The sequence below is a fragment of the Mustelus asterias genome, chromosome 12 (genome assembly GCF_964213995.1).
Source record: "Mustelus asterias chromosome 12, sMusAst1.hap1.1, whole genome shotgun sequence".
Taxonomy (NCBI): domain Eukaryota; kingdom Metazoa; phylum Chordata; class Chondrichthyes; order Carcharhiniformes; family Triakidae; genus Mustelus; species Mustelus asterias.
This window is the reverse complement of record NC_135812.1, coordinates 26,859,544-26,885,517: the sequence shown is the minus strand read 5'-3', so window position 1 is coordinate 26,885,517 and position 25,974 is coordinate 26,859,544. Positions and strand designations below refer to the sequence as shown.

Below are 25,974 nucleotides of genomic sequence, written 5' to 3'. Positions count from 1 at the left end.
ATTATTTTATTTATTAATGTCACACGTAGGCTAACGTTAACACTTCAATTAAGTTACTGCGAAAATCCCTAGTCGCCACACTCCGGTGCCTGTTCGGGTAGACTGGGGGAGAATTTAGCACGGCCAATGCACCTAAGCTGCATGTCTTTTTTGGACAGCGGGAGAAAACCGGAGTACCCAGAGGAAACCCATGCAGACATGGGGAAAATGTGCAGATCCTCACAGACAGTAACCCAAGTCCTGGCACTGTGAGACAACAGTGCTAGCCACTGTGCCGCCCATAATAATAACACGCAGGGGCGTAGATTTCACAGAGTCCTACAGGGAAACAGCCAGTCATAAAGTAAGACATTAATGATTTTTGACCCCCCTTTAGTCAATCATAGGATGTATCAAACTTCCCTCCTCACCACAGCTTGATCAGCTCAGGGTCTCCATACATTTTGCCCAGGTTTGCAGCCTGGAGAGGACACCCCAGTTTTATAGCAGAGCGTTCATATAACACGGGAGACAGTAGTTATGAATGATAAACCCAACTCAATTGGTGTAGACAATGGGTACTATGAGCTATGGTGGGAGGGACCACTTTCTCAACCTCTGTCCCACTGGTCAGTGATCATCCATCTCAAAGCCAGGCAGCCCACAATTAGTATTTGAAGTGAAGTTCAAAAGACTGCTGGACAGTGTGTTAATGACTATTGGTTTCAACTTTACAAGGATATCCAAGTGTCTTTCAACATATGGAATACTGGGGACATGTATGAAGGGATCAAAAAGCAACAGGTCCATCAGTAACGAAAACAGCTCCAATAAAATAAAGGTGGGGGAGACTACAATGAACAGTTGGAGTGATGGGTGGAACATTACCTTGTTTTGTACTCGAGGGAGAATACTGTCACCAAGGAAGCTCTAGACACCATTGAAAGCCTGCCTGTCATGGTAGAACTGGATATTGAATCCACAGTGGAGGAGTGTAGATGGAGGCTTCCTCTTGAGGCTATGTATAGCTACTAATGCTAATACAAAGACTCACAATACAGTGTACTAATGTTGAAGATGTGACTTTATTTAACCAAACGATCGAATGGGAGAGTGATACGAGGAAGCTCTGCTCTCAAGCTATAGAATGTAGGCAGCCAGGTATCAGTCTGAAGTACAATGCCCCTGTGAAGGCAATTATAGATTCCCAAAATTATGTTGCCCATCTTTCCGGTGGGCATTATCCAGTAAACATTAATACAAGTCAGTCTATAATCATCCTGTCATTAACTCCAGCCAATAACAATACACATCATGACCTAATGGAATTTCATTTGTTACTATATTACAGACGTTACATCCCTTCTGTTGCCCAGTAATATGGGACACTGGACAGTGAAATGATTCCCACTGAATTGAACCCACGTGACTCTCGTCCGACCCTGAGAAATTCTTCATGTCTGCTCGCCACCTGTGTTATCTCTTGGAGTTGTATGACCCTATTCATAAGGCTAGCATTGGTAACCATCTTGTTCCCGACCACTACTGATAGCATTACTGTTTTCAGTGAATCTATTGTTCCTTCCCTCTCCCTGTATTTTGCCACTGACTGCAGTTTCACAAAATGTAACCAAATGTAAATTCAAAATACATGTTTTAAATGAGAAATATTTGTTAATTATACAGAGCTGTCTTTCTGTGGCAACAGCCCTGGCTGGCCTACGTTCCCATAGTCCAAGATCATTCATTCTAAAGTTAGTATCATATTAGTGTTCCTAAATCTATACTTATGTGTTTATTAGCATAATTCACCCCCCCCAACATCAAGGAGCTTAGCAAAGCTATTGACTCGCTTGTATGGGCAAAGCTCCAGCTGCCAAAGCTATGCCGCCTGAATTCATGAAGCACAGGAAATCGGCACTCCTGCAGCATCTGCACAAACGTCTCTGGAGAGAGGGGCAGTGCCCCATGATGTGCGCGATACAAAGATTGTGTCACTGTACAAGAACAGTGTACAGAGCGATTGCAACAACTATCAAAACAAAGAATAAAGAACATTACAGCACAGGAACAGGCCTTTCGGCCCTCTAAGCCTGCACCGACCATGCTACCCTTCTGAGGACCATATCCCTCTATGCTCATCCTGTTCATGTATTTGTCAAGATGACCTTTAAAAGTCACCATCGTACCCGCTTCCACTACCTCCCCCAGCAGCGAGTTCCAGGCACCCACCACCACCCTCTGTGTAAAACACGTACCTTGTACATCTTCTTTAAACCTTGCCCCTCGCACCTTTAAATCTATGCCCCCTGCTAATTGACTCTTCCACCCTAGGAAAAAGTTTCTGACTATCCACTGTGTCCATCTCCCTCAATCTTGTAGACTTCTTTCAGGATCTTGTAGATTTCTATCAGGAGGATAGATCAAGAGATAGAGGTCAAGAGGAACTGAATTGGATCAGCCACATAAATACTGCAGCTATAATTGCAGGTCAGGGGTTGGCTATTTAGCAGCAAATAACAACTCAGCTTGTGACTCCCAAAGTTTGTCCATCATCTAAAAGGCACAATTCAGGAGTGTGATCAGTACTGCTGCAAAAAATAAGAAGTTTGATACCACCCAGGCCAAAAGCAGCCTGTTTGATTAGTATCCCATCCTTCACCACAACTATTTACTCCTGCCACCAATGCACAATGGCAGCAGTGTGTACTATCCACAAAATGTACTGCAGCAACTCACCAAGATTCCTTCAATAGCAGCTTCCAATCCGCAACCGCTAAACTCTGGGATGTGGGTGTATCTGGGTAAACTATTATTTATTGCCAATCCCTAATTGTCCTTGGGAAGGTGGTGGTTCATAGACTGGTATAGTCCATGTGGTACTGGTACACCCACAGTGCTGTTAGGGAGCTTCAGAATTTTGACAATGAAGGAACAGTGATATAGTTCCAAGTCACGATAGTGTGTGGCTTGGAGAGGAACTTGGAACTGGTAGCTTCCATGCTTCTGCTGTCATAGAATCCCTACAGTGCAGAAGGAGGCCATTCAGCCAATCAAATCTGCACTGAGCACAGGCCCTATCCCCATAACCCCATGCATTTACCCTATCTAGTCCCCCTGACACTAAAGGGCAATTTATCATGGCCAATCCCCCTAACCAGCATGTCTTTCGGACTGTGGGAGGAAACCGGAGCACCCGGAGGAAACCCACGCAGACACAGGGAGTATATGCAAACTCCACAGAGACAGTGACCCAAGCCGGGAATTGAACCTGGGTCCCTGGCGCTGTGAAGCAGCAGTGCTAACCACTGTGCCACCATGTCGCCCAGTGTCCTTGTCCTTCTAGGCGATTGAGGTTGTGAGCTTGGAAGATACTGTTGAAGAACCTTTGGTGAGTTGCGCTAGTGCACCTTGTAAATAATACACACTGCTGCTAGTGTGCATCAGTGACGGAGGGAGTAAATGTTGAAGGTGGTGGAAGGGGTGTCAATCAAGCAGGCTGTTTTGCTCTGGATAGTTTTGAGCTTCTTGAATATTATTGGAGCTGCACTCATCCAGGTAAATTGAGAGCATTTCATCACACACCTGACTTGTGCATTGTAGATGGTGGACAGAATATGGTGAGTTACTCTCTGCAGAATTTCTCAACCTCTGACCTGCTCTATTTTTTATATATGCACTGATGGCCAGCATTCATTGCCCATCTCTGGTTGCTCTTGAGAAGGTGGTGGCGAGCTGCCTTCTTGAACCACTGCAATCCATGTAATTTGACACATGTGATAGGGTGGCACAGTGGTTAGCACTGCTGGATAGGATGGTCTAATTAGGAAAGTCAGCATGGCTTTGTGCGGGGCAGGTCATGTCTTACTAATTTGATTGATTTTTTTAAGGAGGTGATGAAGGTGATCGATAAAGGTAGAGCAGTGGACATTGTGTTCATGGATTTTGATAAGGCTTTCGATAAGGTCCCTCATGGTAGGCTCACCCAAAAGATTAAGATGCATGGAATCCACTGTGACTTGGCCGCTTGGATTCAGAATTGGCTCGCCCACCATAGAAGTCAGAGATCAATGGTGGAAGAGTGTTTTTCTGGTTGGAGGTCCGTGACTAGTCGTGTTCCGCAGGGATCCGTACTGGGACCTCTGCTGTTTGTGATATATATAAATGACTTAGATGATAACGTAGATGGGTGGGTTAGTAAGTTTGCAGATGACACAAACATAGGTGAAGTCGTGGATAGTGTAGAAGGTTGTTGAAGTATACAGCGGGATATGGATCAGCTTCAGATATGGGCGGAAAATGGCAGATGGAATTTAAGCCAGGCAAGTCTGAGGTGCTGCACTTTGGGAGATCAAATGTTAAGGATAAGTATACAGTTGTAGGACCTTGAACAGCATTGATGTACAGACGGATCTTGGGGTTCAAGTCCTTAGCTCCCTGAAAATGGCCACACAAGTAAATAGGGTGGTAAAGAAGGCATATGGCATGTTTGCCTTTATTGGTCGGGGCATTGAGTACAAGAGTCAGCATATCATGTGTTGCAGCTTTATAAAAGGCTGCACTTAGTATTGCATTCAATCCTGGTCGTCACATTACAGGAAGGATGTGGAGGCTTTGAAGAGGGTGCAGGGGAGGTTTACCAGGAAGATGCCTGGATTAAAAGGGTATGAGCTATAAGGAGAGGCTGGACAAACTAGGGCTGTTTTCTCTGGCACAGCGAAAGCTGAGGGGAGACCTGATAGAAGCCTGTAAAATTATGAGAGGCATAGATAGCGTCAACATTCAGAACATTTTTCCCAGAGTTGAAATGTCTAATACTAGGGGGCAAGCACTTAAGGTGAGGGGGAAAGTTCAAAGGAGATGTGAGGGGCAAGTTTTTTTTACACAGAGAGTGGTAGGTGTCTGGAAAGCACTGCCAGGGGTGGTGGTGTGGGCAGATATGATATGGGCGTTTTAGGGGCTTTTAGATAAACACATGAATATGCAAGGAATAGAGGGATATGGACCAAGGCAGGCAGAAGGGATTAGTTTAATTTGGCATCATGTTCGGCACAACATCGTGGGCCGAAGGGTCCATTCCTGTACTGTACTGTTCTATGTTCTATGAAGAGAACTCTACAATTCCGGTCTTCATCCAGCTGAACTCGAGCTCCTACATGAAAGAACTCTTCACTGGACTCTGTTTCTGATAATTACATGAACTAATATTCATTTTTGGTTCCATTACAGTTCACAACTATTCGTGATTGTAAAACTTATTTTCTCTACTCCCTTACTGTGTGTGTGTATGTGCGTGCGTGTAGTTATCAGTGTGTGTGCGCAGTTATCATAACACATGTTTGCTGTGAGTTACCTAAAATTAGATCACAAAAACTGAGACTTTGGAAAAAACACCACAGTCTATTGAAACAATTCAAAAACATCTTCTGCTTATGGACAGCTGGAGAGAGGATAAAGAAGTTCAGTTTACCTTTCTCTCCTATCCATAACAGTTTACTTTAATAAGTCAATACAATGGGAAAGGAACATAATGTGAAGTAGATAGCTGGACTTACTTGGTTAGTTTTTGCGGAAGCATGGCTGTAAGAAACTCAGTTACAATTTGTGGCGTCTGATGTTTGCATGGTGTGTTGGACAAATACTTCAAAGTCTGTGGATGAAATATAGTACACAAGTCAAGCATTCTGATGTCCTCTATAATGCAGAAGTGTCTAATACATATTTCCATCTCTTCTGTTTTGTTCCACATTGCTCAGGTCACAGTTACTGCTTTCATGAAAACACTGGCATGTTCCATAGAAATAGTGAACAGGAGCTACAAATGCTGTGTAAATTTACAGTGCAATGCAGTCAGGTAATGTTCTACAGCACATACATTCTGGAAACCTCTCCCTCAGGATCCTGTTAAGTATAAATGAGTTTTTAAACTTGAAACTCCATGACTTTTTGTCATCAACACACAAAAAGCTTAACACCGACCAGCACATGGCCACCCGCTCAACTGCCATCCCATCCACCACTTCCATCATCCACTCCTTCCACTACTGGACGCACAGTGGCTGCAGTGTGTAGCATCTACAAGATGCATAGCAGCAACTCACCAAAGCTCCTTCAACAGCACCTTACAAACCTGCAACTTCCAACACCTAGAAGGACAAGGGCTGCAGATGCTTGGGAACACCACCAACTGTAGGTTCTCCTCCAAGCTATGCATCACCCTGACTTAGAACTCTTTGTGTTCCTTCATTGTTGCTGGATCAAAATCTTGGAACTCTCTCCCAAACAGCACTGTAGGTGTAGCCACACCAAATGGACTACAGAGCTTCAAGAAGGTGGCTCACCACCACTTTCGCAAGGGCAATTAGGGATGGGCATAAAAAAATGTTGACCTAGCCAATGTCACCCAGGTCCTGTGAAAGAAGTTTTAAAAATCACCAACCACAACCTCATATCTGACCTGAGTGGTGAAGTCCTGAATTTCAACCTTCCTTCGGAAATTTAGACAAATCACAGCCATTTGAGGACAGGCCAGGGAAGATGTGCCCACTTGCTCCACAAGTGGAACATGAGGAACAGCTCAAATTGTGACTGCGACCATCCAGGTCAGACTGTCGCCCACAGTCCAAAGATGTGCGGGTTAGATTGATTGGCCATGCTAAAAGTTGCCCCTTAGTGTCCTGAGATCATAGAATCATCGAATGTGCATAGACGTGCAGCTTAGAGGAATTAGTGGGTAAATATGTAGGGATATGGGGGTAGGGCCTGGGTGGGATTGTGGTTGGTACAGACTCGATGGGCCAAATGGCCTCTTTCTGTACTGTAGGGTTTCTATGGTTTCTATGACATACGGCCGGAGGGGAGGGTGGGGGGTTAAAGTACTCAAAAAACAGTATCTTATCAAAAGTTGCCATATTAATTGGAATTCCATTCCTTACAATGAAAATAAAATTTGTTCTCCATGGGATGCCTGACCAATTACTGGAAACAATTCAATCTCAGCATTTAGCTGATAAACAAACCTAGTTCTTGCTGTTTGTGATGGGGATTGAAAACGTTAACATGATTTTTGCGCATTTCTTGACAATGTCAAGCATTTGCAGATCAGGCAAAGTTCAATGTCCTTCCAGGTTCTTCTTTTAGACTCCAACACATATCAACTCAATTTCAGAACAGTATTCTTATTAACAGTTGACATTCATATATTCTGAATATTGATTGTTCAATGATAAATACTGCTGAATTGGAGACCATCTGCCATCGATTTACATCAAAAGGGATCAAAGTGAATTTAATTAGATTAAATATAATTAATATAATCAGGTACTGCATAATGAAACCTATAGAGTTATCCCATCCTCGTAGTTCACTTTTTGATATTAAAACTAGCTGCAATGTATCCAAACATTTTAAAGATATAGTTGGCGAAAGAGGTACAAATCTCAATCAGTTACAAAATAAATTGCATCTGTAACATCTTCCACGCAACAAAACACTCCAATGCACTTTACAAAGAGATCAAAAACAAACAAGTGGTGGACAGCAAAAATGAACAGGGTGCCTTTGAAGAAACTTGTGACAGTTAGGAAAAAGGTAATGCAATAGAGAGTTTTAACAAACAAAATCTAGAATGGAGGATTATGTGACTAAAAGCTCTGGTATCAAAGAGCAAGAGGAGGAATGCACAGCTGACCAGAGGGAGTACGCTGGAATATCAAAATGGAGACAATTGCTGTAAATGCTTGAAAGTAGGTTCAAAGAGGAATTTCAGAATGAGGACTGTCATTGATATGCTGATAATATTGTTAAGATACACAGTTGAATGGCAATGTTTAAATAACTATTTAAAGGGAGACTGCTGGGAGACTGGCTTGGTAGGTAGCATTTACATTGAAATATATAGGAGATAGGAGCAGGAGGAGGCCATTTGGCCCTTCGAGTCTGCTCTGCCATTCACTACGATCATGTCTGATCATCCAACTCAAAAGCCTAATCCTACTTTTCCCCCGTAACCTTTGATCCCATTTGCCCAAGTGTTACATCCAGTCGCCTCTTGAATACATTCAGTGTTTTGGTATCAACTACTTCCTATGATGATAAATTCCACAGGCTCACCACTCTTTGGGTGAAGAAATGTCTCCTCACCTCCATCCTAAATGGTCTAGCCCATATCCTCAGACGTGATCCCTGGTTCTGGATTCCCCCACCATCGGGAATATCCTCCCTGCATCTACCCTGGCCTGGTCCTGTTAGAATTTTATAAGTCTCGATGAGATCCTCCCTCATTCGTCTGAACTCCAGCGATAACAATCCTAACCTAGTCAATCTCTCCTCATACATCGGTCCCGCCATCCCCAGAATCAGCCTGGTAAACCTTCACTGCACTCCCTCGAGAGCAAGAACATCCTTCCTCAGAAAAGGAGACCAAAACTGCACACAATACTCTAGGTGTGTCCTCATCAAGGCCTTGTAAAATTGCAACAACACATCCCTGCTCCTGTACTCGAAACCTCTCGCAATGAAGGCCAACACGTCATTTTCCTTCTTTACCACCTGCTGCATCTGCATGCTTACCTTCAGTGACTGGTGCACAAGGACACCCAGGTCCTGCTCACACACCCCTCTCCCAATTTACAGCCATTCAGGTAGTAAGAAGTACAGATCACTTAAAACTACCTCTGTTTTCCTGTCATTACCCACTTACCAGATTCCCACCAAACAGCTTGTTTCCCTGTGGTAGAATGAGAACCAGTCTGAAAGGATGATAGAAAAAGTGAGGGGAAACAAACACCTCGTTCCCCCCTCGTTGATTTTCCCCACTTAGCAAATGCCAAGCTTGCAATCAGTTTTCTTACTGCACTGTTTACTATTCTGCACTGAGACTACAGTAACCTGATTTAACCAGTTAGCTAATGAACTACTCAGCTTCCAGACTAATCCTGTCCTACGCTACAATGTCCCTTAAAGAGACTTATAGATCTTCACATTCCTTCACCACAGAATGAAATAAAGCATTCTACTCTCTTACTGTGCTTTATGGAAACCACTGCTGAGAGGATGTACGCAACAAGAAGCTCAATCTGGTGCTGGTAGTGTACTGTTGCTACAAGGGATTATCTCATACTATGACTCAGTGAGGCAGTGCTGGGATTCTCTTTTCCACTCCTCAATTGATTGTAACAATTTTTAAAAAAACTTATAAGGATGGATCTGTCAATTCAGTGTCTGTACTTAACCATTTACGTGCTGATTGCACAGAAACTCAGTCAATAGGCTTTCTTGAGTTCAAACATAATGGGGTTAGTTCTTACTGAGCTAAAAATCTATTCAAGTAAAGATATTAAAAATATAGGCCCCGACCTTCACAAAACACACTAACATGCAAAATTCTAAGAGTCACAGAGGAAGTTAATTTTTGGCCAAATCAAGATTCAATGATAAAAGGCAATGAAACAGAGCTCATTATTTGAGTTATTTGTTGTTATTCACAGGAGAGGCAGTTCTTTGTGGTCTTATTTTTCCCTGAAAACACTGCTTTAGAATTTTGAACAGTCCTTCAGAACATATCTGTCTGTCGATCCCAGTATGATATAAGCAGGCCGAATTCCTTCTGACTGAATTTCTTTCCAAAATGTAACAGAGATAGGGCTCCGAACTTGAGACAGCAGAGAGAAAAATGGTGCTACTGGTCCATTTGCAGACTCCTTCATCTTCTGGTACAGTAATGGATAAGCTTACAATCATAGCTTTTCACATGGAGGCTTCAGTCATCTGACAGCTGCTATTGTTAACACAATGAAGGGTAATCCTTATTAACAAATCTTTGATCTCACAGTGTCAAAGCTCTCAAGATGCCAATGAAACAGATAGGTTCCTTAGCATCTTCCTTGCATAATAGTTTCAGTAGTTCTCCATTGTTCTTGGTAGTTTCTGTAGTCAGAAAGTTTGGATTCATTGTCCTTATGTTTTGCAGAGAGTTTAGACAATGGCAGGTATGAAGTCGATCGGGGAACTTCCTGTAGCTATGTTCCCTGGTAAATCCACAAAGTTTCATTTGGCCAATTTGTAGGTCAGGTGACTCCTGCTGCCATTTTAAAGTCAGTACCTTTGCTTGACAAAAATTATTTTAAAGAAGTCCAGTGTATACCTAGCCAGTTGATGATATTAAACAATAACATTCCACATGCGCACGTCATAGCATCATGACACTAATAATTCAAATTTTTGTTTCCTTTGCAACAGAATTCTATGTGCTTCTCACCACCAACACCTGCAAAAGGTTTCTGACCAAAAGAAAATAGCTAAAGGATGATTCAATAAAACCAAACTCCTGAGACCCTCACACAGAGTTGGTAAGAATTGTTGTTCGTTCATTTGAAAACCTTACCCAACATTCAAAAACATAGCTTTCCTGAATCAATTTGATTTCAGGAAATTAGTCTTTTAGAGTGGGATGGCATTTTGGACCCCTTTGTTTGCACTGCTTTTAAATCACAACAGTCACACTTTACACTAAAATTACTACATTGTCACAGGTGATTTGGCCGAACCAGTCAGGGTTGGATTTATCTGCCATTCAAATAGTAGCCTTAATCCCATGTACCCACTCAACTTTCAGAATGTTTAACTTCCTATCTTTCAAACATCTAAATAATCTATTTGTAAATTTTGATATAGCATCTCCTTAATTGATAAGTCTTGTAGTATGTTCCAGTTTCATAATGTCCTACGTCAAAAGAATTTCTCCTGCTCCATCCTAAATCTCTTTACTTTGAATCATTTATCTGTATCATAAAATATTTCAGTGGTTGAAGGGTCTAGTTCATTTATGTCTAATATGTCATCCATAGCTCAATTGGTAGCACACTGTTGGTAGCCTCTGTCAGAAAGTTGTGGGTTCAAATCCTACTCTAGGACTTAAGCACAAAAACCAAAGCTGACACTTCTGTGCATTACCAATCTATTAGAGTTGCTGTGTTTTAGATTAAACATTTAACTGAAGTTCCCTCTATTCTCTTAGGGGGATACAAAAGATCCAATGGCACTACTTCAAAGAAGAGCAGCGAGTTCTCACCTGTGGACTGGCCAATAGTTACCCCTCAATCAAGATCACTAAAATGACTCATCTGGTCATTCACAGATTGCTGCTGATTGTGGGAACTTTCTGCAGGCAAATTGGTTGTCACATTGCAACAATGATTACACTTCAGAAGTACTTAATAGGTTGCAAGTGTTTTGGGACTTTTGTTGGTCGTGAAAGGAGCTATATAAATGTAAATAGCTTTTCCGTCTTTTTATCCCTTCATAACTTTAAAAACCTCTATCAAACCACTCCGTTATTTCCACTGTATTAATAAAAAAGTCTCAGTCTTCCATCTCTGTGTTCATATTCGCATTTCCTCAAACCAAGTACCATCCCACTGATTTGTGATGTATTCTCCCTACTCCCTCAACATTCTGTAGCTCAAAGCAGCACAGAGTACTCCAACTTTGGTTTTGCGAAGGTTCAATATAGATTCACTATTGCAGCTCAACCTTTATAATTTATACCTCTTAACTTCGCATGGATAACACCATGTTGGGTTTTACAATAACATTTTAGTAAAATAATGGCAACTCTGCAGGACAAATATATACTCGAGATCAAGAAGCTCAGACTGGCTGTAGCAAAACACTGGACTTACCTTTGAGCCCAGGCTCCTCTTCATTGGGACCGCCTGTAGTCCAAGCAGTGGCTACTCCATCGCTCCCCCCTCCCCGGCAATGCAGGGACTACGGAACTGCCAGCCAGGCTGACAGTATTCTAAGGCATGACATCCTCCCAAATTAGGGGCAGAAGTCTCACCTTAAAGCAATTAATGCTGCTCGCAACATGAAATTGCCGAGGGGCAGCCGTCATTATGATGGACGGGCTTCACCACCGACTTTATAGCGGAGTGGTTGGGGACCTCAGTGCTCCGTAAAATCCAGCTCATAGTCACCATTATTGATTCAAAAAGTAAAATACTGTGAATGCTGGAAACACTCAGCAGGTTTGGCAACATTTGCAGAAGAAACGGAGTAGTTAAAGTTTCAGGCCTGTGAAGTGTACATTCATGATGGACTCATTCATTTTCCTGCACATGACAATCATTGGAGTTAAAAAAGTGCAAACCTTGATAACACACGAATGCCACCTACCTCATACATTATTGTGTTGAGGTTCTGCTGACCAGCACTATGTTTCTTATTTCCACTTTCTTTCCGTTGTTCTTTAAGATCAGTCAGAAGCTTAAAGACCTACAATGGAGAACAAAAGGATGAAAGATAGCTGACTGGTGTGGATTCTCAGCTGAGATTTCAATGTATTACATTATAGGAGTGATTTAACAATCCCATTAATCTAACAGGGGTGTTATGCCGAGGTCACGTAAACTGGCGACAGGATTGCAATGTTATAGCTACGTAGCTTCTGCCTGCACTCCTTGGAAGCACTGGGCTCCTTACTGAATGAGGAAGATGACTCACAGGAACATAAGATATAGGAGCAGGAGTAGACCATTCAGCCTGTTGGGCCCACTCTGCAAATCACCCACATCAGCATTTTCCTCTACTATCACCGTATCTCTTGTTTCTAATATGCAGGAATCTTTCAATTTCAGTCTTGAACATACTCAATGGCTGAGCCTCCAAAGCAAAGAAAGTGAAATATAAATTTTATATAACTTTTGCCAAGAACAAATGAGTGAGGATAGTTTAATTGTTCACATATGGGATTAATGGTCTGCAGAAAATTCTGCTCACATAAAAAAATCATAGACTGCAGTCAAACTTCACGACAAAATGGCACGTTGCTATTACAGTAAGGAGTCTAACAACACCAGGTTAAAGTCCAACAGGTTTATTTGGTAGCAAACGCCACTAGCTTTCGGAGCGCTGCTCCTTCGTCAGGTAAGTGGGAGATCGGCTCACAAACAGCAAACAGGGCATATAAAGACACAAACTCAATTTACATGAATAATGGTTGGAATGCGAGTCTTTACAGCTAATCAAGTCTTAAAGGTACAGACAATGTGAGTGGAGAGAGCATTAAGCACAGGATAAAGAGATGTGTATTGTCTCCAGACAGGACAGCCAGTGAGATTTTGCAAGTCCAGGCAAGTTGTGGGGGTTACTCACATTGTCTGTACCTTTAAGACTTGATTAGCTGTAAAGACTCGCATTTCAATCATTATTCAGTAAATTGAGTTTGTGTCTTTATATACCCTGTTTGCTGTTTGTGAGCCGATCTCCCACTCACCTGACGAAGGAGCAGCGCTCCAAAAGCTAGTGGCGTTTGCTACCAAATAAACCTGTTGGACTTTAACCTGGTGTTGTTAGACTCCTTATTGTGTTTACCCCAATCCAACACCGGCATCTCCACATCATGACGTTGCTATTAAGCAGGGTTAAAATAGCGACTGTACAACAAAATTTACTTTACAGTCATTGAAATGTACACAAAGATTTGAAACTTCACCTCATAATTACTCAGCATTGCAGCATTGGCGTCTTTTCTGAAATAGAAAATTAGAAAGGATAAAGTTTTGAGTCAAAAGAAATTATGCAAAAAAGACAAGTTATTAAGTACATAATTGCTTTTGCAAGCTTCAAATTGCCGTAACTGAACAGTGAATGAGCACTCCCTAGTCTTCATTGATAGCAGTTTCTACTTAGTACAAGGCCACTACAAGGTAAAATTTCCAAGGTCTGAATTTTGCAGTCGATGGAAAAGTATGATCGCTGTGGGCTGAATTTAATTTTTCCCAGCATTAATTTGAATCTGGTGCCGCGCCAAGGGGATCTCCAAGTCCCCAACAACAATGATGTTATCAAGCAGGATAAGCAGTCAATGGTATTGAAGTTTTCTCACAGTCAGCAAACTAGGGAGTAAAATGCACTGATTATCCTTCACTTATTATAAATTTTACTGGGAGTGAAACAAAGATTGGAGCATACTCATTTGAAGCTGAAATATCAAATAAACTTTAATTTTTTTTAAGGTGGATTATCAGAATGGAAGAATTTGACATAACATGAATACAGTATTAGTTTTCAAGGGCCAGAGAAGTTTCTCAGCAGTAGTTATAACTTACTATGCCATTAAAAATCCAGCTACACTTTAATAAGGCATAACCTTTTCAGGAGTTTGAACAGCTATATTACAGCACAGAAGCGGAAGCTCTTGTCAATTCAGTGATTTCTAATTGCAATCTGTGGAGGCTTCAACAGCACAACCTATGGAGAAACAGAATCATTGACAGCAACTTCTGAACATCTGCATTTTACTGCAACGCAGACTTTAAAAACTGTCAGTTTCAGAGGAAGAATCATGATGAATGCAGATAGGTTTGCATCATTACTACCACAAAGTCCAGGGCAATATCTTGATTTTAGTTCAGAATCAGATATATAGTTTTAGCCAATACAACATACTCTATATTAACCGGTCCACTGATAATGCCAACTGAAATCAGATTATGGTTTTATTACAGAATATTGTGAGTAATGGGGTTTTGGGCTAATTTCAAGTTCAAATTCCCAATTGTGGACATATTTATGTCTTGTTTGACAAGAGAAGATGGATTAAATAGTATTATGTAGCATGTTCGTTGCCATGAATGTTAGCTAAAAGCAAAGAAATGAAAGCAAAATAATGAAAATAACAAGGGAAAGTATAAAGAAATTCAAATAAAATTATGGCTGAGTTTCGGACACCACAACTGCAGAGGGCACACTCCTCACACAACAGCTGCAGAGGCTGTGGTGATTTTGCTGGCGACATCCCAGACAACTACCCACATCAAAGATGGTGCAGACCAAACTCAGCCGGAAAAGACCCACATTTCAAACCGGAAATTGCAAACAATGCTAAATCATCTGAAAAAAACTTTTATTTAAATACGAACAGTAATATTTAAACAGATAAATATCAAATAGTTATTGCATTATATCCGTGTTGTACCGCCGATGGATAATGAACGAGCTGTTTCCTTTGTGTCTCCCTGGCGCTGTAGCTGCAGGGCTCAAATGAGGGCTCAAACAAGGGCCTGGGCAAGAGGCAGATGGACGGGGGCAGTGAGCTGGAGACAGTGATGGCTTGGAAAAGGGCATCAAGTGGGGGATGAAGGAGGTTCGGAAGAAAAGCGGTAAGTAGGATGCAGCAAGGGTCAATGGTGGACAGGGCAACATAGGAATGAATCAGTATTGTCACCAGCTGACGGGCGCACAGCAAATACATCAGCTGTGTGAGAATTGTGCCTCTGCCAGAAAATGCAGTGGGTGCGGAGTCCAGGAGATATGTGAAAATCAGATGATGTTTTTGTTGAAACTTAATGTAAAGAAGTTTATGAACAAAAAGAAATGGAAGTTAAAATAAAAGTTGAAAATATGGACTATATTAAAATGCATTTGCTATATACGTTTCTAAACAATGGGTAGATTAACCGTTTTATTACATGAATTAATTTAGATATAGACATGCTTTAATAAACACGTTTATATTCATGAAAGCATTAGCTTACGTGCTGGGAGAGGGTAAGTTCACAAGGCATCCATGGGGCTGAAGTTAATTATGGGCTTTAATACCCCAATATTTAGCTCCCTGCAATTTCACCATACCCTCCCCAACCCCACCATTCAGAGGCCAATAAAATTCTGCACCTAATGTTAAGCAGTGGATTTGTTTCCAAAAGGGATTGTGTTGTTTGGGGCGTGTGTGGCTAGATTTGTAGCAAGTGCCAACTAAAGGTTGGCGAAATCTAAGCTACTAGCTGAGACATGAAGAGAAAACAAATAGGAGTGTGGCAAAGTTGTTGGTAACTATTGGATGGTAATGCAGGAATTTGGCTTGAATGATATGGAAGAACAATGTTAGGATTTGCAGAGACATTGAAATGAAAGACATTGTTGGTATGAAGTACAATTGACAGTGACGAGAAGACGAGAGGGTAAGTAAAATATATTAAAGTGGAGAAGAATCTTTAGGTTTGGAAGAAGGAATAATTAGGTATGGAAATAGTAACAAATATGGAAGAAGAGTCAAACTAAGTTGGAGTACATGGAGGAAGGGCAAAAGCAAGCTTAACAATGCAGGAAAAAGAATGTTGCTTGTCGTGGGGTAGAGCCTGCAAAAGACAGGAAGTGGATGAGTGGAGGGATATGAGAGGAAAGTCTTGCTGCATGGAGTGGGAACAAGAGAAGCATAAGAGCAATAAGTAGACTGGTTAAGGGAATGCAGTGCTGTTCAGTAGCAGCAACAACTGGCACAGAAAAGTTAGAAAAGGGAGCAATAAAAGGCAGCAGTAGTAAAGGGCACAGGAAGAGGCTGTGGAAAGAGAAAACATGGAGGTAGCAAATGACACCAGTAGAGAACAGGAAGTGGGAGGAGGAACAAGCACAGTCGGTAGAGATGAAGGTGGGTGGAATGAAAGCAAATATTTCCCCTCTATTCCCCAGAGAAATTTAAAAAATTTAACACAATGCTTTCCCACATTAGAAAACCCAATCTGTCTAAATACAAGGATTTCCTACATGAAGAAATCCCTACAAAGATCCTAACCTGCACTGGGAAAGACAGGGCTCCTATTGTGCTCTGAAATCAGCTTTAAGTTCTTCAAATGTTTCTTAAAACTATTAAAGTGTGTAACTGGCTTTAAATTCTGTTGCAGTTGGACTGCTTCAAAAATATTAAAATATTTTATGTAGCATTAATAACTTGAATGTTTTTGAAGAAACAGAAATTTAAAGTCAGTTCACACTCCCAGCAGGACCAGTACCAGAAGCAACACAGGAAAGATAAATAAAAGTACAAGTGCCTTAGAGATGGAAGGATTCAAAGGCAAGTAGAGATACATATCATTTAAATCCAAACCCAATAAAATCAACATAGTATTGAGGTAATTAATTACTATGAGTATAGAGCACACACTAAACACAAGACCTTCAGTATATTAATTATCCACATATAGAATAAGCATGTCTATTGAGAAATGCATGTACATTGCGATTTAAATAGTGTCTTTAACTAAGCAAAAGATCCCCTGTGCACTTTACAGAGGCATAATCAGACTCAGGCTGAGGTTGGACCAAAGGGAATATTAAGAATGTTCGTTAAAAATTGATCAAAAAGAATAGTTTTAAGGGGAGTCTTAAAGGAGAATCAGAGTTAGGGAGGTGGAAGTTGAGAGTTTGTGATGCCATTAATCTGGTTCTGGTCCATTTAGGAATTTTCTGCAATTCAAAAAAGTTTCAGATGACTTAGAAACATGGAAACATAGAAAACTACAGCACAAAACAGGCCCTTCGGCCCCACAAGTTGTGCCAAACATATCCCTACCTTTTAGGCCTACCTATAACCCTCCATCCTATTGAGTCCCATGTACCTAATAGAGGTATACAAGATGTTGAGAGGCATAGATCGGGTGGACTCTCAGGCTTTTTCCCAGGGTGGAAATGGCTGCTACGAGAGGACACAGGTTTAAGGTGCTGGGGGGTAGGTACAGGGGAAATGTTAGGGGGAAGTTTTTCACACAGAGGGTGGTGGGTGAGTGGAATCGGCTGCCGTCAGTGGTGGTGGAGGCAAACTCAATAGGGTCTTTTAAGAGTCTCCCGGATGAGTAATCATAGAAATCATTCTATGATTTCTATGATTACTCATCCGGGAGACTCTTAAAAGACCCTATTGAGTTTGCCTCCACCACCACTGACGGCAGCCGATTCCACTCACCCACCACCCTCTGTGTGAAAAACTTCCCCCTAACATTTCCCCTGTACCTACCCCCCAGCACCTTAAACCTGTGTCCTCTCGTAGCAGCCATTTCCACCCTGGGAAAAAGCCTGAGAGTCCACCCGATCTATGCCTCTCAACATCTTGTATACCTCTATTAGGTCTCCTCTCATCCTACGTCTCTCCAAGGAGAAAAGACCGAGCTCCCTCAGCCTATCCTCATAAGGCATGCCACTCAATCCAGACAACATCCTTGTAAATCTCTTCTGCGCCCTTTCAATCTTTTCCACATCCTTCCTGTAATGAGGCGACCAGAACTGAGCACAGTACTCCAAGTGGGGTCTGACGAGGGCCTTATATAGCTGCATCATTATCCCCGGACTCCTAAACTCAATCCCTCGATTGATAAAGGCCAGCACACCATACGCCTTCTTAACCACCTCCTCCACCTGCGGGGCTGATTTTAGAGTCCTATGGACCCGGACCCCAAGGTCCCATAGGACTTCATGGCAGACTAATTAGTCAAGGAGAATACTTGTGTTGAGATTCTCTGTGAATGCATGCTCTGCCTGCCTAATAAAAATGTTTGGCAATCAGCCTTGATTGGTCAGATGAAGGAAAACAAGGATATTGTGTTATGCGAGTTTACATCATCTATAATTTTAAAAAATCTATCTATTCCTCGCGCTGGAGTGAAAGCAAGTCAGTTTCCATCCTGAGGGACTGCCTATGAAGAATCTATACCATTGCCAGAAGTAAGGAAAAGAAAATGAAGTGATAACAAGATGACAATTACAGAGAAGAAAATATGAAGGATACGAATCCTACTGAGATGGTCAGCAATTCCAGGAGACCAAAAACAGCAATTTTAGAGAAGAGTGAAATCAATTGCTGAGGTTGTGGGTATGCCATTTTAATTTTCAAGTCATTGGTGATATTAGTTGCAATAGAAGCATATCATTGTGAAGAGCTCACAACAAAAATGAAAATTTAATCCTCAGCACCCAGATTTTAATTGCTTCATCATTGGGATCAGGCCTTCAATTGACAAGACCTTTCATCCTTAACTCTTTCTCCCTCTCTTTCTTTTTTTAAGATGCTCCTTAAAATCTACCTCTTTGACTAAACCTTTGACTTTCTTCCCTAATATCACTTTATGGTTTGGTGTCTAAATTTATAACACTCCCATGAAGTGCCTTGGAATATTTTATTAGGTTATAGGGGTCGTGGTAATACAAGTTGTTGTATTTAGGTATCTTCTTCACATTGGCCAGAGTTACTTTCTTGTTGAATTCTAACCTAATTCTGCTCATAAAGAGAAATATTTTTTCTAAAAAAGAGCTCCCTTGGGTAGAATTCTCTTCAAAACAACAATGTGCGTGTAAGAAATGTACCAAAGGAGGAAATTTCTGTCACAAAATGCGCCAATATTACAGGCAGTCAAGATGAAGTTGCTCACTACTCGGAAAACTCAGATAAAGGTTATTTTGGTGACAACCATTCCTTCAAATCCAACATGAAGCAAATTCCAAAGCTCAGATGACCACACCAATACTTGCTGTGTGGCTGAAAAGGGATTCAAGATGCAGCGGTCAAAACATTGTGATCGTTCTAGACTATTGAAAAGCAATTCTTACCAATGACAAGCAGTGAAGTTACTATCTCAAAACATAATGTCATTGATAAATGGTGTAGTTACAAATTTGAACCATTACAGGGAAGCAGAATGGTAGATTAAATTTGATGTGACAATGGTGATTGAAGCGAAGAGCACAACTTCATCTCCCTGGTGCAATGCAAGAAGCTGCTTTGCAACTGTAAGTTAAATTTGCTGATTTGATGAAAGAAAACCCACTGGCCTGGATTTTACAAATAGTGGTAAACAAATGGTGCTCACTTTTCATTACACTTACACTGGCCCGCAGACATTCTGAGAGCTTTTAAACTGCAATTTGTGCTAATCAAAGTCAGAACAGTGCACTGCCCTCTACATGAGATTTGGGACTTGTGCGAACAGAATAAGCAACAATGTGTCTTCTCAATCAATCAGATTTTAGAATTTTTACTAAGACACAGGAGCTAAAACAGGAAGTACATAAAACAATTGTACATGATGAAAAATAAAGAGTAACAGGAGAGAGAGACAGAGAGGAAAATTTAAGTTATTTTGTTTTTAAAAATCCCCAACACTTAATTAAAATCTGAAGAAAATAAATTTCACACTTATAAAAGTGAATGCTCATGATAGAGAGGTTGTTTGGTACTAATTAACACTTATCCTGCTGCCTCAACTTCTTACGGCATGTTTAATGGGTATCTAATGGACAGGTCACAACATCATGTCCTTTTACGTGTGTGAATGCCAAGTCTCTCAGTGAGATATTAGGTGGTGAAACTTGTAGAGGAGCAGGGAAACTTGGACAGCAATTTCTTGATTTCTGTACATAACAGCACTTGCTCAGATCATTACATCTATCTAAAATCTTGTTCTTTGACTTAGCACTTATTTTTGTCTGATTACACCACCGAGAAGTTCTTTGGAATATTTTTTCTATATTAAAGGCACAATTGCTGTTAGGCATTTGTCAACATTCAATGCAATGGACTGCATCAATAAGTGAAAGAAAGAATTAATAAAATTTCATTAAAAATAACCAACTACCTCTGGTCTTTAACATTTTACATCTTTTACTAACACTATCCCCTTTTTAATATAAAGTATAAATAATTTAAGACAATTTACTTACAAATATTTATTTTAGCACGAGTGCCCAATGCTGTCTCATTTTCAAAGAACATCTGATTTTATAAGTTCTAGCTGGAAATTGATGTTCATTCAATGTGGGTTTCACTATGACAGGTAAGTCTAAGGTACTGTTTGCTACCAACACAATGCATGTGCAGTTGTACCACTTTACTCTGTGACATCATTATGAGTGAAGATCAGGATTCTACTCATTCTCGCAATCTCAAAGTGATATTCAGTCTCTCCACATCGTCTCTCGATTTTTTTAAAAGCAAAATTTAAACTCGCAGCAATCTTAATGAGAATGGAAACTGAAGAAAAAAATTAAATTGACAAACGTAAGGCATAGATTTTGGAACCAGAAAGGTCTACTTTATTCAGAACAACATACAATATTCATTTTAGCCTTGGTGATTTCCTTTAGCTTGATCTTTTTCTCTGGCATATGTTATAATTCAGGTCAGAAACTCCAAAGTGTTTTATGAAGCTGCCTGGATCATAAGTTTTGCACCTTGAATTTGGCTAGGGTGAGCATGATGGGTTTCACTTCAAGTATGATTCAAATGACCCACTAGGGATCTTTTATCCAACAAAGTTTATTTAAGAATATGGTTAACATGTATAGTCAGAAAATTAGCAACAACCTTTATCAATTACAAACAAAAACAAACCATGATAATGTATAACCCTTAACAACTTTATCTAAAATGTTCCAATCAAACAAAACTTCCATAGACTAAACCTTTCAAAACAGATTTAACACAGCAAAAACGAATGTTCACGTGACACTGGAACTGAGTCCTTTGGTTGGAGAATTGAAACCCTGACTTCTTAGTTGTGTAACTTCTAGCAGCCCTCTGGATACACCCAGAACAATTTGAAATTAGAACAGCTTCCCAGAACTGGTTGATACCAGAGATGAGGGGTGTTGATTATGAGGAGAGACTGAGCAGATTGGGTTTGTATTCGTTGGAATTTAGAAGGCTGAGGGGGGATCTTATAGAGACCTATAAGATAATGGAGGGGCTGGATAGGGTGGAGGTGGAGAGATTCTTTCCACTTAGAAAGGAAACTAGAACTAGAGGACACAGCCTCAAAATAAAGGGGGGGTCGGTTTAGGACAGAGTTGAGGAGGAACTTCTTCTCTCAGAGGGTGGTGAATCTCTGGAATTCTCTGCCCACTGAAGTGGTGGAGGCTACCTCGTTGAATATGTTTAAATCACGGATAGATGGATTCCTGATTGGTAAGGGAATTAGGGGTTATAGGGATCAGGCGGGTAAGTGGAACTGATCCACTTCAGATCAGCCATGATCTTATTGAATGGTGGGGCAGGCTCGGGGAGGTTGGTGGCCTACTCCTGCTCCTATTTCTTATGTTCTTATGAACGCTAGGGAGAGAGGCTCTCCGGGCAAGTGAGCCACTAACTGCAGATGTTTCACTCCATGAAGACAAGAAGCTTTGCTTTCAGCTAACCAGTAGAATTTCCAAAACCAGGGAGAGAGAGAGAAACACTTCTTTTCAGCTTGATGAGCCTTCTAAATATTAAACTGTTGCCAGCCAAAACAGAAAGTGAAACCTTAAATTCACTAGGATGGAAATAAAACTGTCCAGAACACATGATCTGCCAACCAGTATTCCCCCTAACAATGCAGGGTCATAAAACATCCCAAAGTAAAAATAAACAAACCCCATTTAAGTAGCAATAAAAGCACTTCTACAGACAACTTAGCAACAATGACATAAGCTGAGGCTGGGAGAGCTGCAGAAAACATGATTTAAAAAAAAATCTTGAAAGGTACACTAACATCACACATATTATATACAAACCCTGGCAACTCACTCATCAATACCTGAAACAAATTGCGGCACGGTAGCACAGTGGTTAGCACTGCTGCTTCACAGCTCCAGGGTCCCGGGTTCGATTCCCGGCTCGGGTCACTGTCTGTGTGGAGTTTGCACATTCTCCTCGTGTCTGCGTGGGTTTCCTCCGGGTGCTCCGGTTTCCTCCCACAGTCCAAAGATGTGCGGGTTAGGTTGATTGGCCAGGTTAAAAAAAATTGCCCCTTAGAGTCCTGGGATGCATAGGTTAGAGGGATTAGCGGGTAAAAATATGTGGGGGTAGGGCCTGGGTGGGATTGTGGTCGGTGCAGACTCGATGGGCCGAATGGCCTCCTTCTGCACTGTAGGGTTTCTATGATTTTTCTATCTATGATTTTCTATATTCCACACTGTCTTTTAATCGAACGACAAATACAATTCACCATTTTCTCTTACACAATCTGTAACATACATAGTTGTGTTAACAATAACCACAGAAATGTGTGGCTTTACTTTCCAATGTTTTTAAATCGTTTGCAGCGGACGTGTCGGACAATTGCACGTGCAGATGACTATTGTTGACCATCTCGCATTGGCAGGAGACACAGTGTAATTTTGAAGATATAGCTCTATATATGTGTGGTGAGTGTTCCACTTATCGCCAGTAGATGGTGAATGAATAACACAAACCAGGAATAGATTTTCTATCATCATTGATCAGTTTGGCTGAGCTGAATGCTTTCTGGTGAAGAATTCAATAATCAAAATACAGTCTTAAAAATCGCAACTGGTTACCTATCTGCATTTTTAAAAAAACCTCTATTGCGAACATATGAATCAGGAGTAGGCCTCTGGGCCCCTCAAGCCTGCTTTGCCATTCAATAAGATCACGGCTGATCTGATTGTTGCTGTCTAACTTCAATTACCTTTCAAACCCTCTTGTTCATCAAGAATCTTTCTAGCTCTGCCTTAAGCATATTCAAAGACTTTGCTTCCACTGCCTTTAGAGGAAGCGAATTCCAGAGACTCAACCCTCAGAGAAGAATTCTCATCTCTGTCTTAAATGAGCAACCCCTTATTTTTAAACAATGAACCTCTAGTTCTAGAATTTTCGACAAGAGGAAACATTCTCTTCATATCCACCATGTTAAGATCCTGAAGGGTGCTAAAGGTTACAATCAAGTCATCTCTTACTCTTCTAAACTCTAGTGGATACAAACCTAACCTCTCCAATCTTCTCCATAAGACAACCTGCCGATTCCTCGTTTTGACTCGTAAACCTTTGGTGAACTGTTTCTAAAGCATTTGCATCTTTCCTCAAATATGGAGAAAAATATTGTGCGCAATACTCCAGACGTGGTCTCATCAATGCGCTGTATAACTGATGCATAACCACGCTGCTTTTGTAATCAATTCCCCTCACAATAAATGACAACATTCCATTAGCTTTCTTAATTACTTGCTGTACCTGTATACTAAACCTATTGTAAGCAAAATGGTACAAAACCTGATTGTACTAGCTGTTAATGTCCATTGTCAGAGCTTATATTTGCTTTTTGGTACTCAATTATCAATAATTATAAATGTATAAATTTGCTGATAGATATTAAAGGCTTAATTTATAAAAAAATTACAAATCAACTTAGACTTCAAGAGATTTTGTCCTTAAATTCCCACCTTGCTTTTATGTAGCAAACCACCAGTTCCTTCTAATATTCTTTAGTTTCCTCTAAATCTAGACTATAGAGTTCTTTCAAATATTGACTGAAGGGTACAGTGGGCTTGGTCTAGCTCCAGAAGTTTAGGGAATGTATCCTTGCCCACCACCTTTTTGAATAATTCCGACATTAACTGTGTTGGGGCTGCCCTCAGTCCCTTCTGGTAGACCAACAACACATACGTTTTGTTGTCTTGACTGGTTTTTCAGGTCATTGACTCTGCTCTGCAATGACACGCTCTCCTTCAACATCGCAGTGAGCTTGGACTGCAGCACGTAGATCCCATGGCTGTGGTCCGAAAGGGTTGCCTCAATGTCGGTAAGGGTACTGGTATGAGAATCAACAGCTAAATAGTGTCGAGGGAGAACCAAATAGGACCCAGTGACTCTTCCAATTAATTTTTCAGCTCCAAAGCCAAACTTCATCAGGAATGTCAGGCTCAGTGATAAGAATTTCACTCAGAGCTTTGGTTGTTGAAAGAGTGGGGGAGCCAGTCACCATCTTAGTTGTAACTGTCTGGTAGGTCTTAGAATCTTAGAAACCCTACAGGACAGAAAGAGGCCATTCGGCCCATCGAGTCTGCACCGACCACAATCCCACCCAGGCCCGACCCCCATATCCCTACATATTTACCCACTAATCCCTCTAACCTACGCATCCCAGGACACTAAGGGCAATTTTAGCATGGCCAATCAACCTAACCCGCACATCTTTGGACTGTGGGAGGAAACCGGAGCACCCGGAGGAAACCCACGCAGACACGAGGAGAATGTGCAAACTCCACACAGACAGTGACCCAAGCCGGGAATCGAACCCAGGTCCCTGGAGCTGTGAAGCAGCAGTTCTAACCACTGTGCTACCGTGCCGCCCTAGGTGTTTCTATATCATTCAATTTTTCTGCACCTGCATGTTCTAAAGTCTTGAGCATATTTAAAACAAAACTTGTTACCCGAACGCTTAAGTTATTTTTTGCAGCAGCAAATAATTTATTGGTGTATCAAGAAAAATGTAAAAATAATCGGAAGAAACACTTAGTTTCCTCTACAACGCTCAACTGATTTAAAAAAAGTTTTGATTTGTCACATGTTGGGATACTGTGAAAAATATAGTTTCTTGCTTGTGATACAGACAAAACATACCTTTCATAGAGTACATAGGGGAGAAAGAAAGGAGGGTGCAGAGCGTAGTGTTACAGTCAAAGCTAGGGTGCAGAGAAAGATCAGCTTAATACAAGGTCCATTCAAAAGTCTGATGGTGGCAGGAAGAAATCAAAGCAGTAAAGAGAAAAGTCTCTTGAAAAGCAGGAAAGAGAATTTAGAAGCAGTTGAGTGGTTGTAAAAGAATGGTCTTACCACGCTTGAAAACAGGGAGGTAACAAGATACAAATGTATGGGAAATCACTAACAGTGAGATTACTAAAAAGGGTGCCGGGAAGTCATGACAACATTTGAAGGTCAAAAGTTGGCCAAAGTTACAAAAGGGCATTGCAATATAGCTTGATGTCCTTCGCCCAGCCACTATGCCACCTTTGCATACCATCTCTCCTTTGCAATCCAACATACTGCTCTTCTCAGATTCTCCTCCAACTTGTTGCACCATTGGCATTACTTGTGAATAGTATTTGTAATAGTAATGCCTCAAGCATCCTTCACACACAAGTACACAGAACGTACAGTGCAAAAAAAGGCTGCTTGACACAACTGGTCAATACCAAGTGTTCTTGTCCGCAGAGTTGATAATCCAAGCAATTCTGCACAAACTATTTATCTTGGCCTTAATTAAGAGTTATTTTATATTGTTAATAGTTAAGTTGATCTTTCTCTACACCTTGGCTTTGACTCTAACACTATATTCTGCATCGTCTCCTTTCCGTCTCCCCCTATGTACTCCATGAATGGTATGTTTTGTCTGTATAGCGCGCAAGAAACAATACTTTTCACTGCATCCCAATACATGTGACAATAATAAA

At 41.0% G+C, this 25,974-nt stretch overlaps 1 protein-coding gene across 1 annotated transcript in view; it reads right to left on the bottom strand.

The window, feature by feature from the left end:
• The window catches only part of crcp (calcitonin gene-related peptide-receptor component protein), a 74,265-nt gene that overhangs the window by 47,862 nt on the left and 429 nt on the right, over positions 1–25,974 (bottom strand). Inside the window, exons 2-4 of the mRNA XM_078224937.1 lie at positions 13,475–13,511; positions 12,157–12,255; positions 5,535–5,629 (exon numbers count right to left, since the gene is read on the bottom strand). Coding sequence (XP_078081063.1) covers positions 5,535–5,629; positions 12,157–12,255; positions 13,475–13,511 — 231 coding nt within the window. The remainder of the gene's footprint in view (positions 1–5,534; positions 5,630–12,156; positions 12,256–13,474; positions 13,512–25,974) is intronic.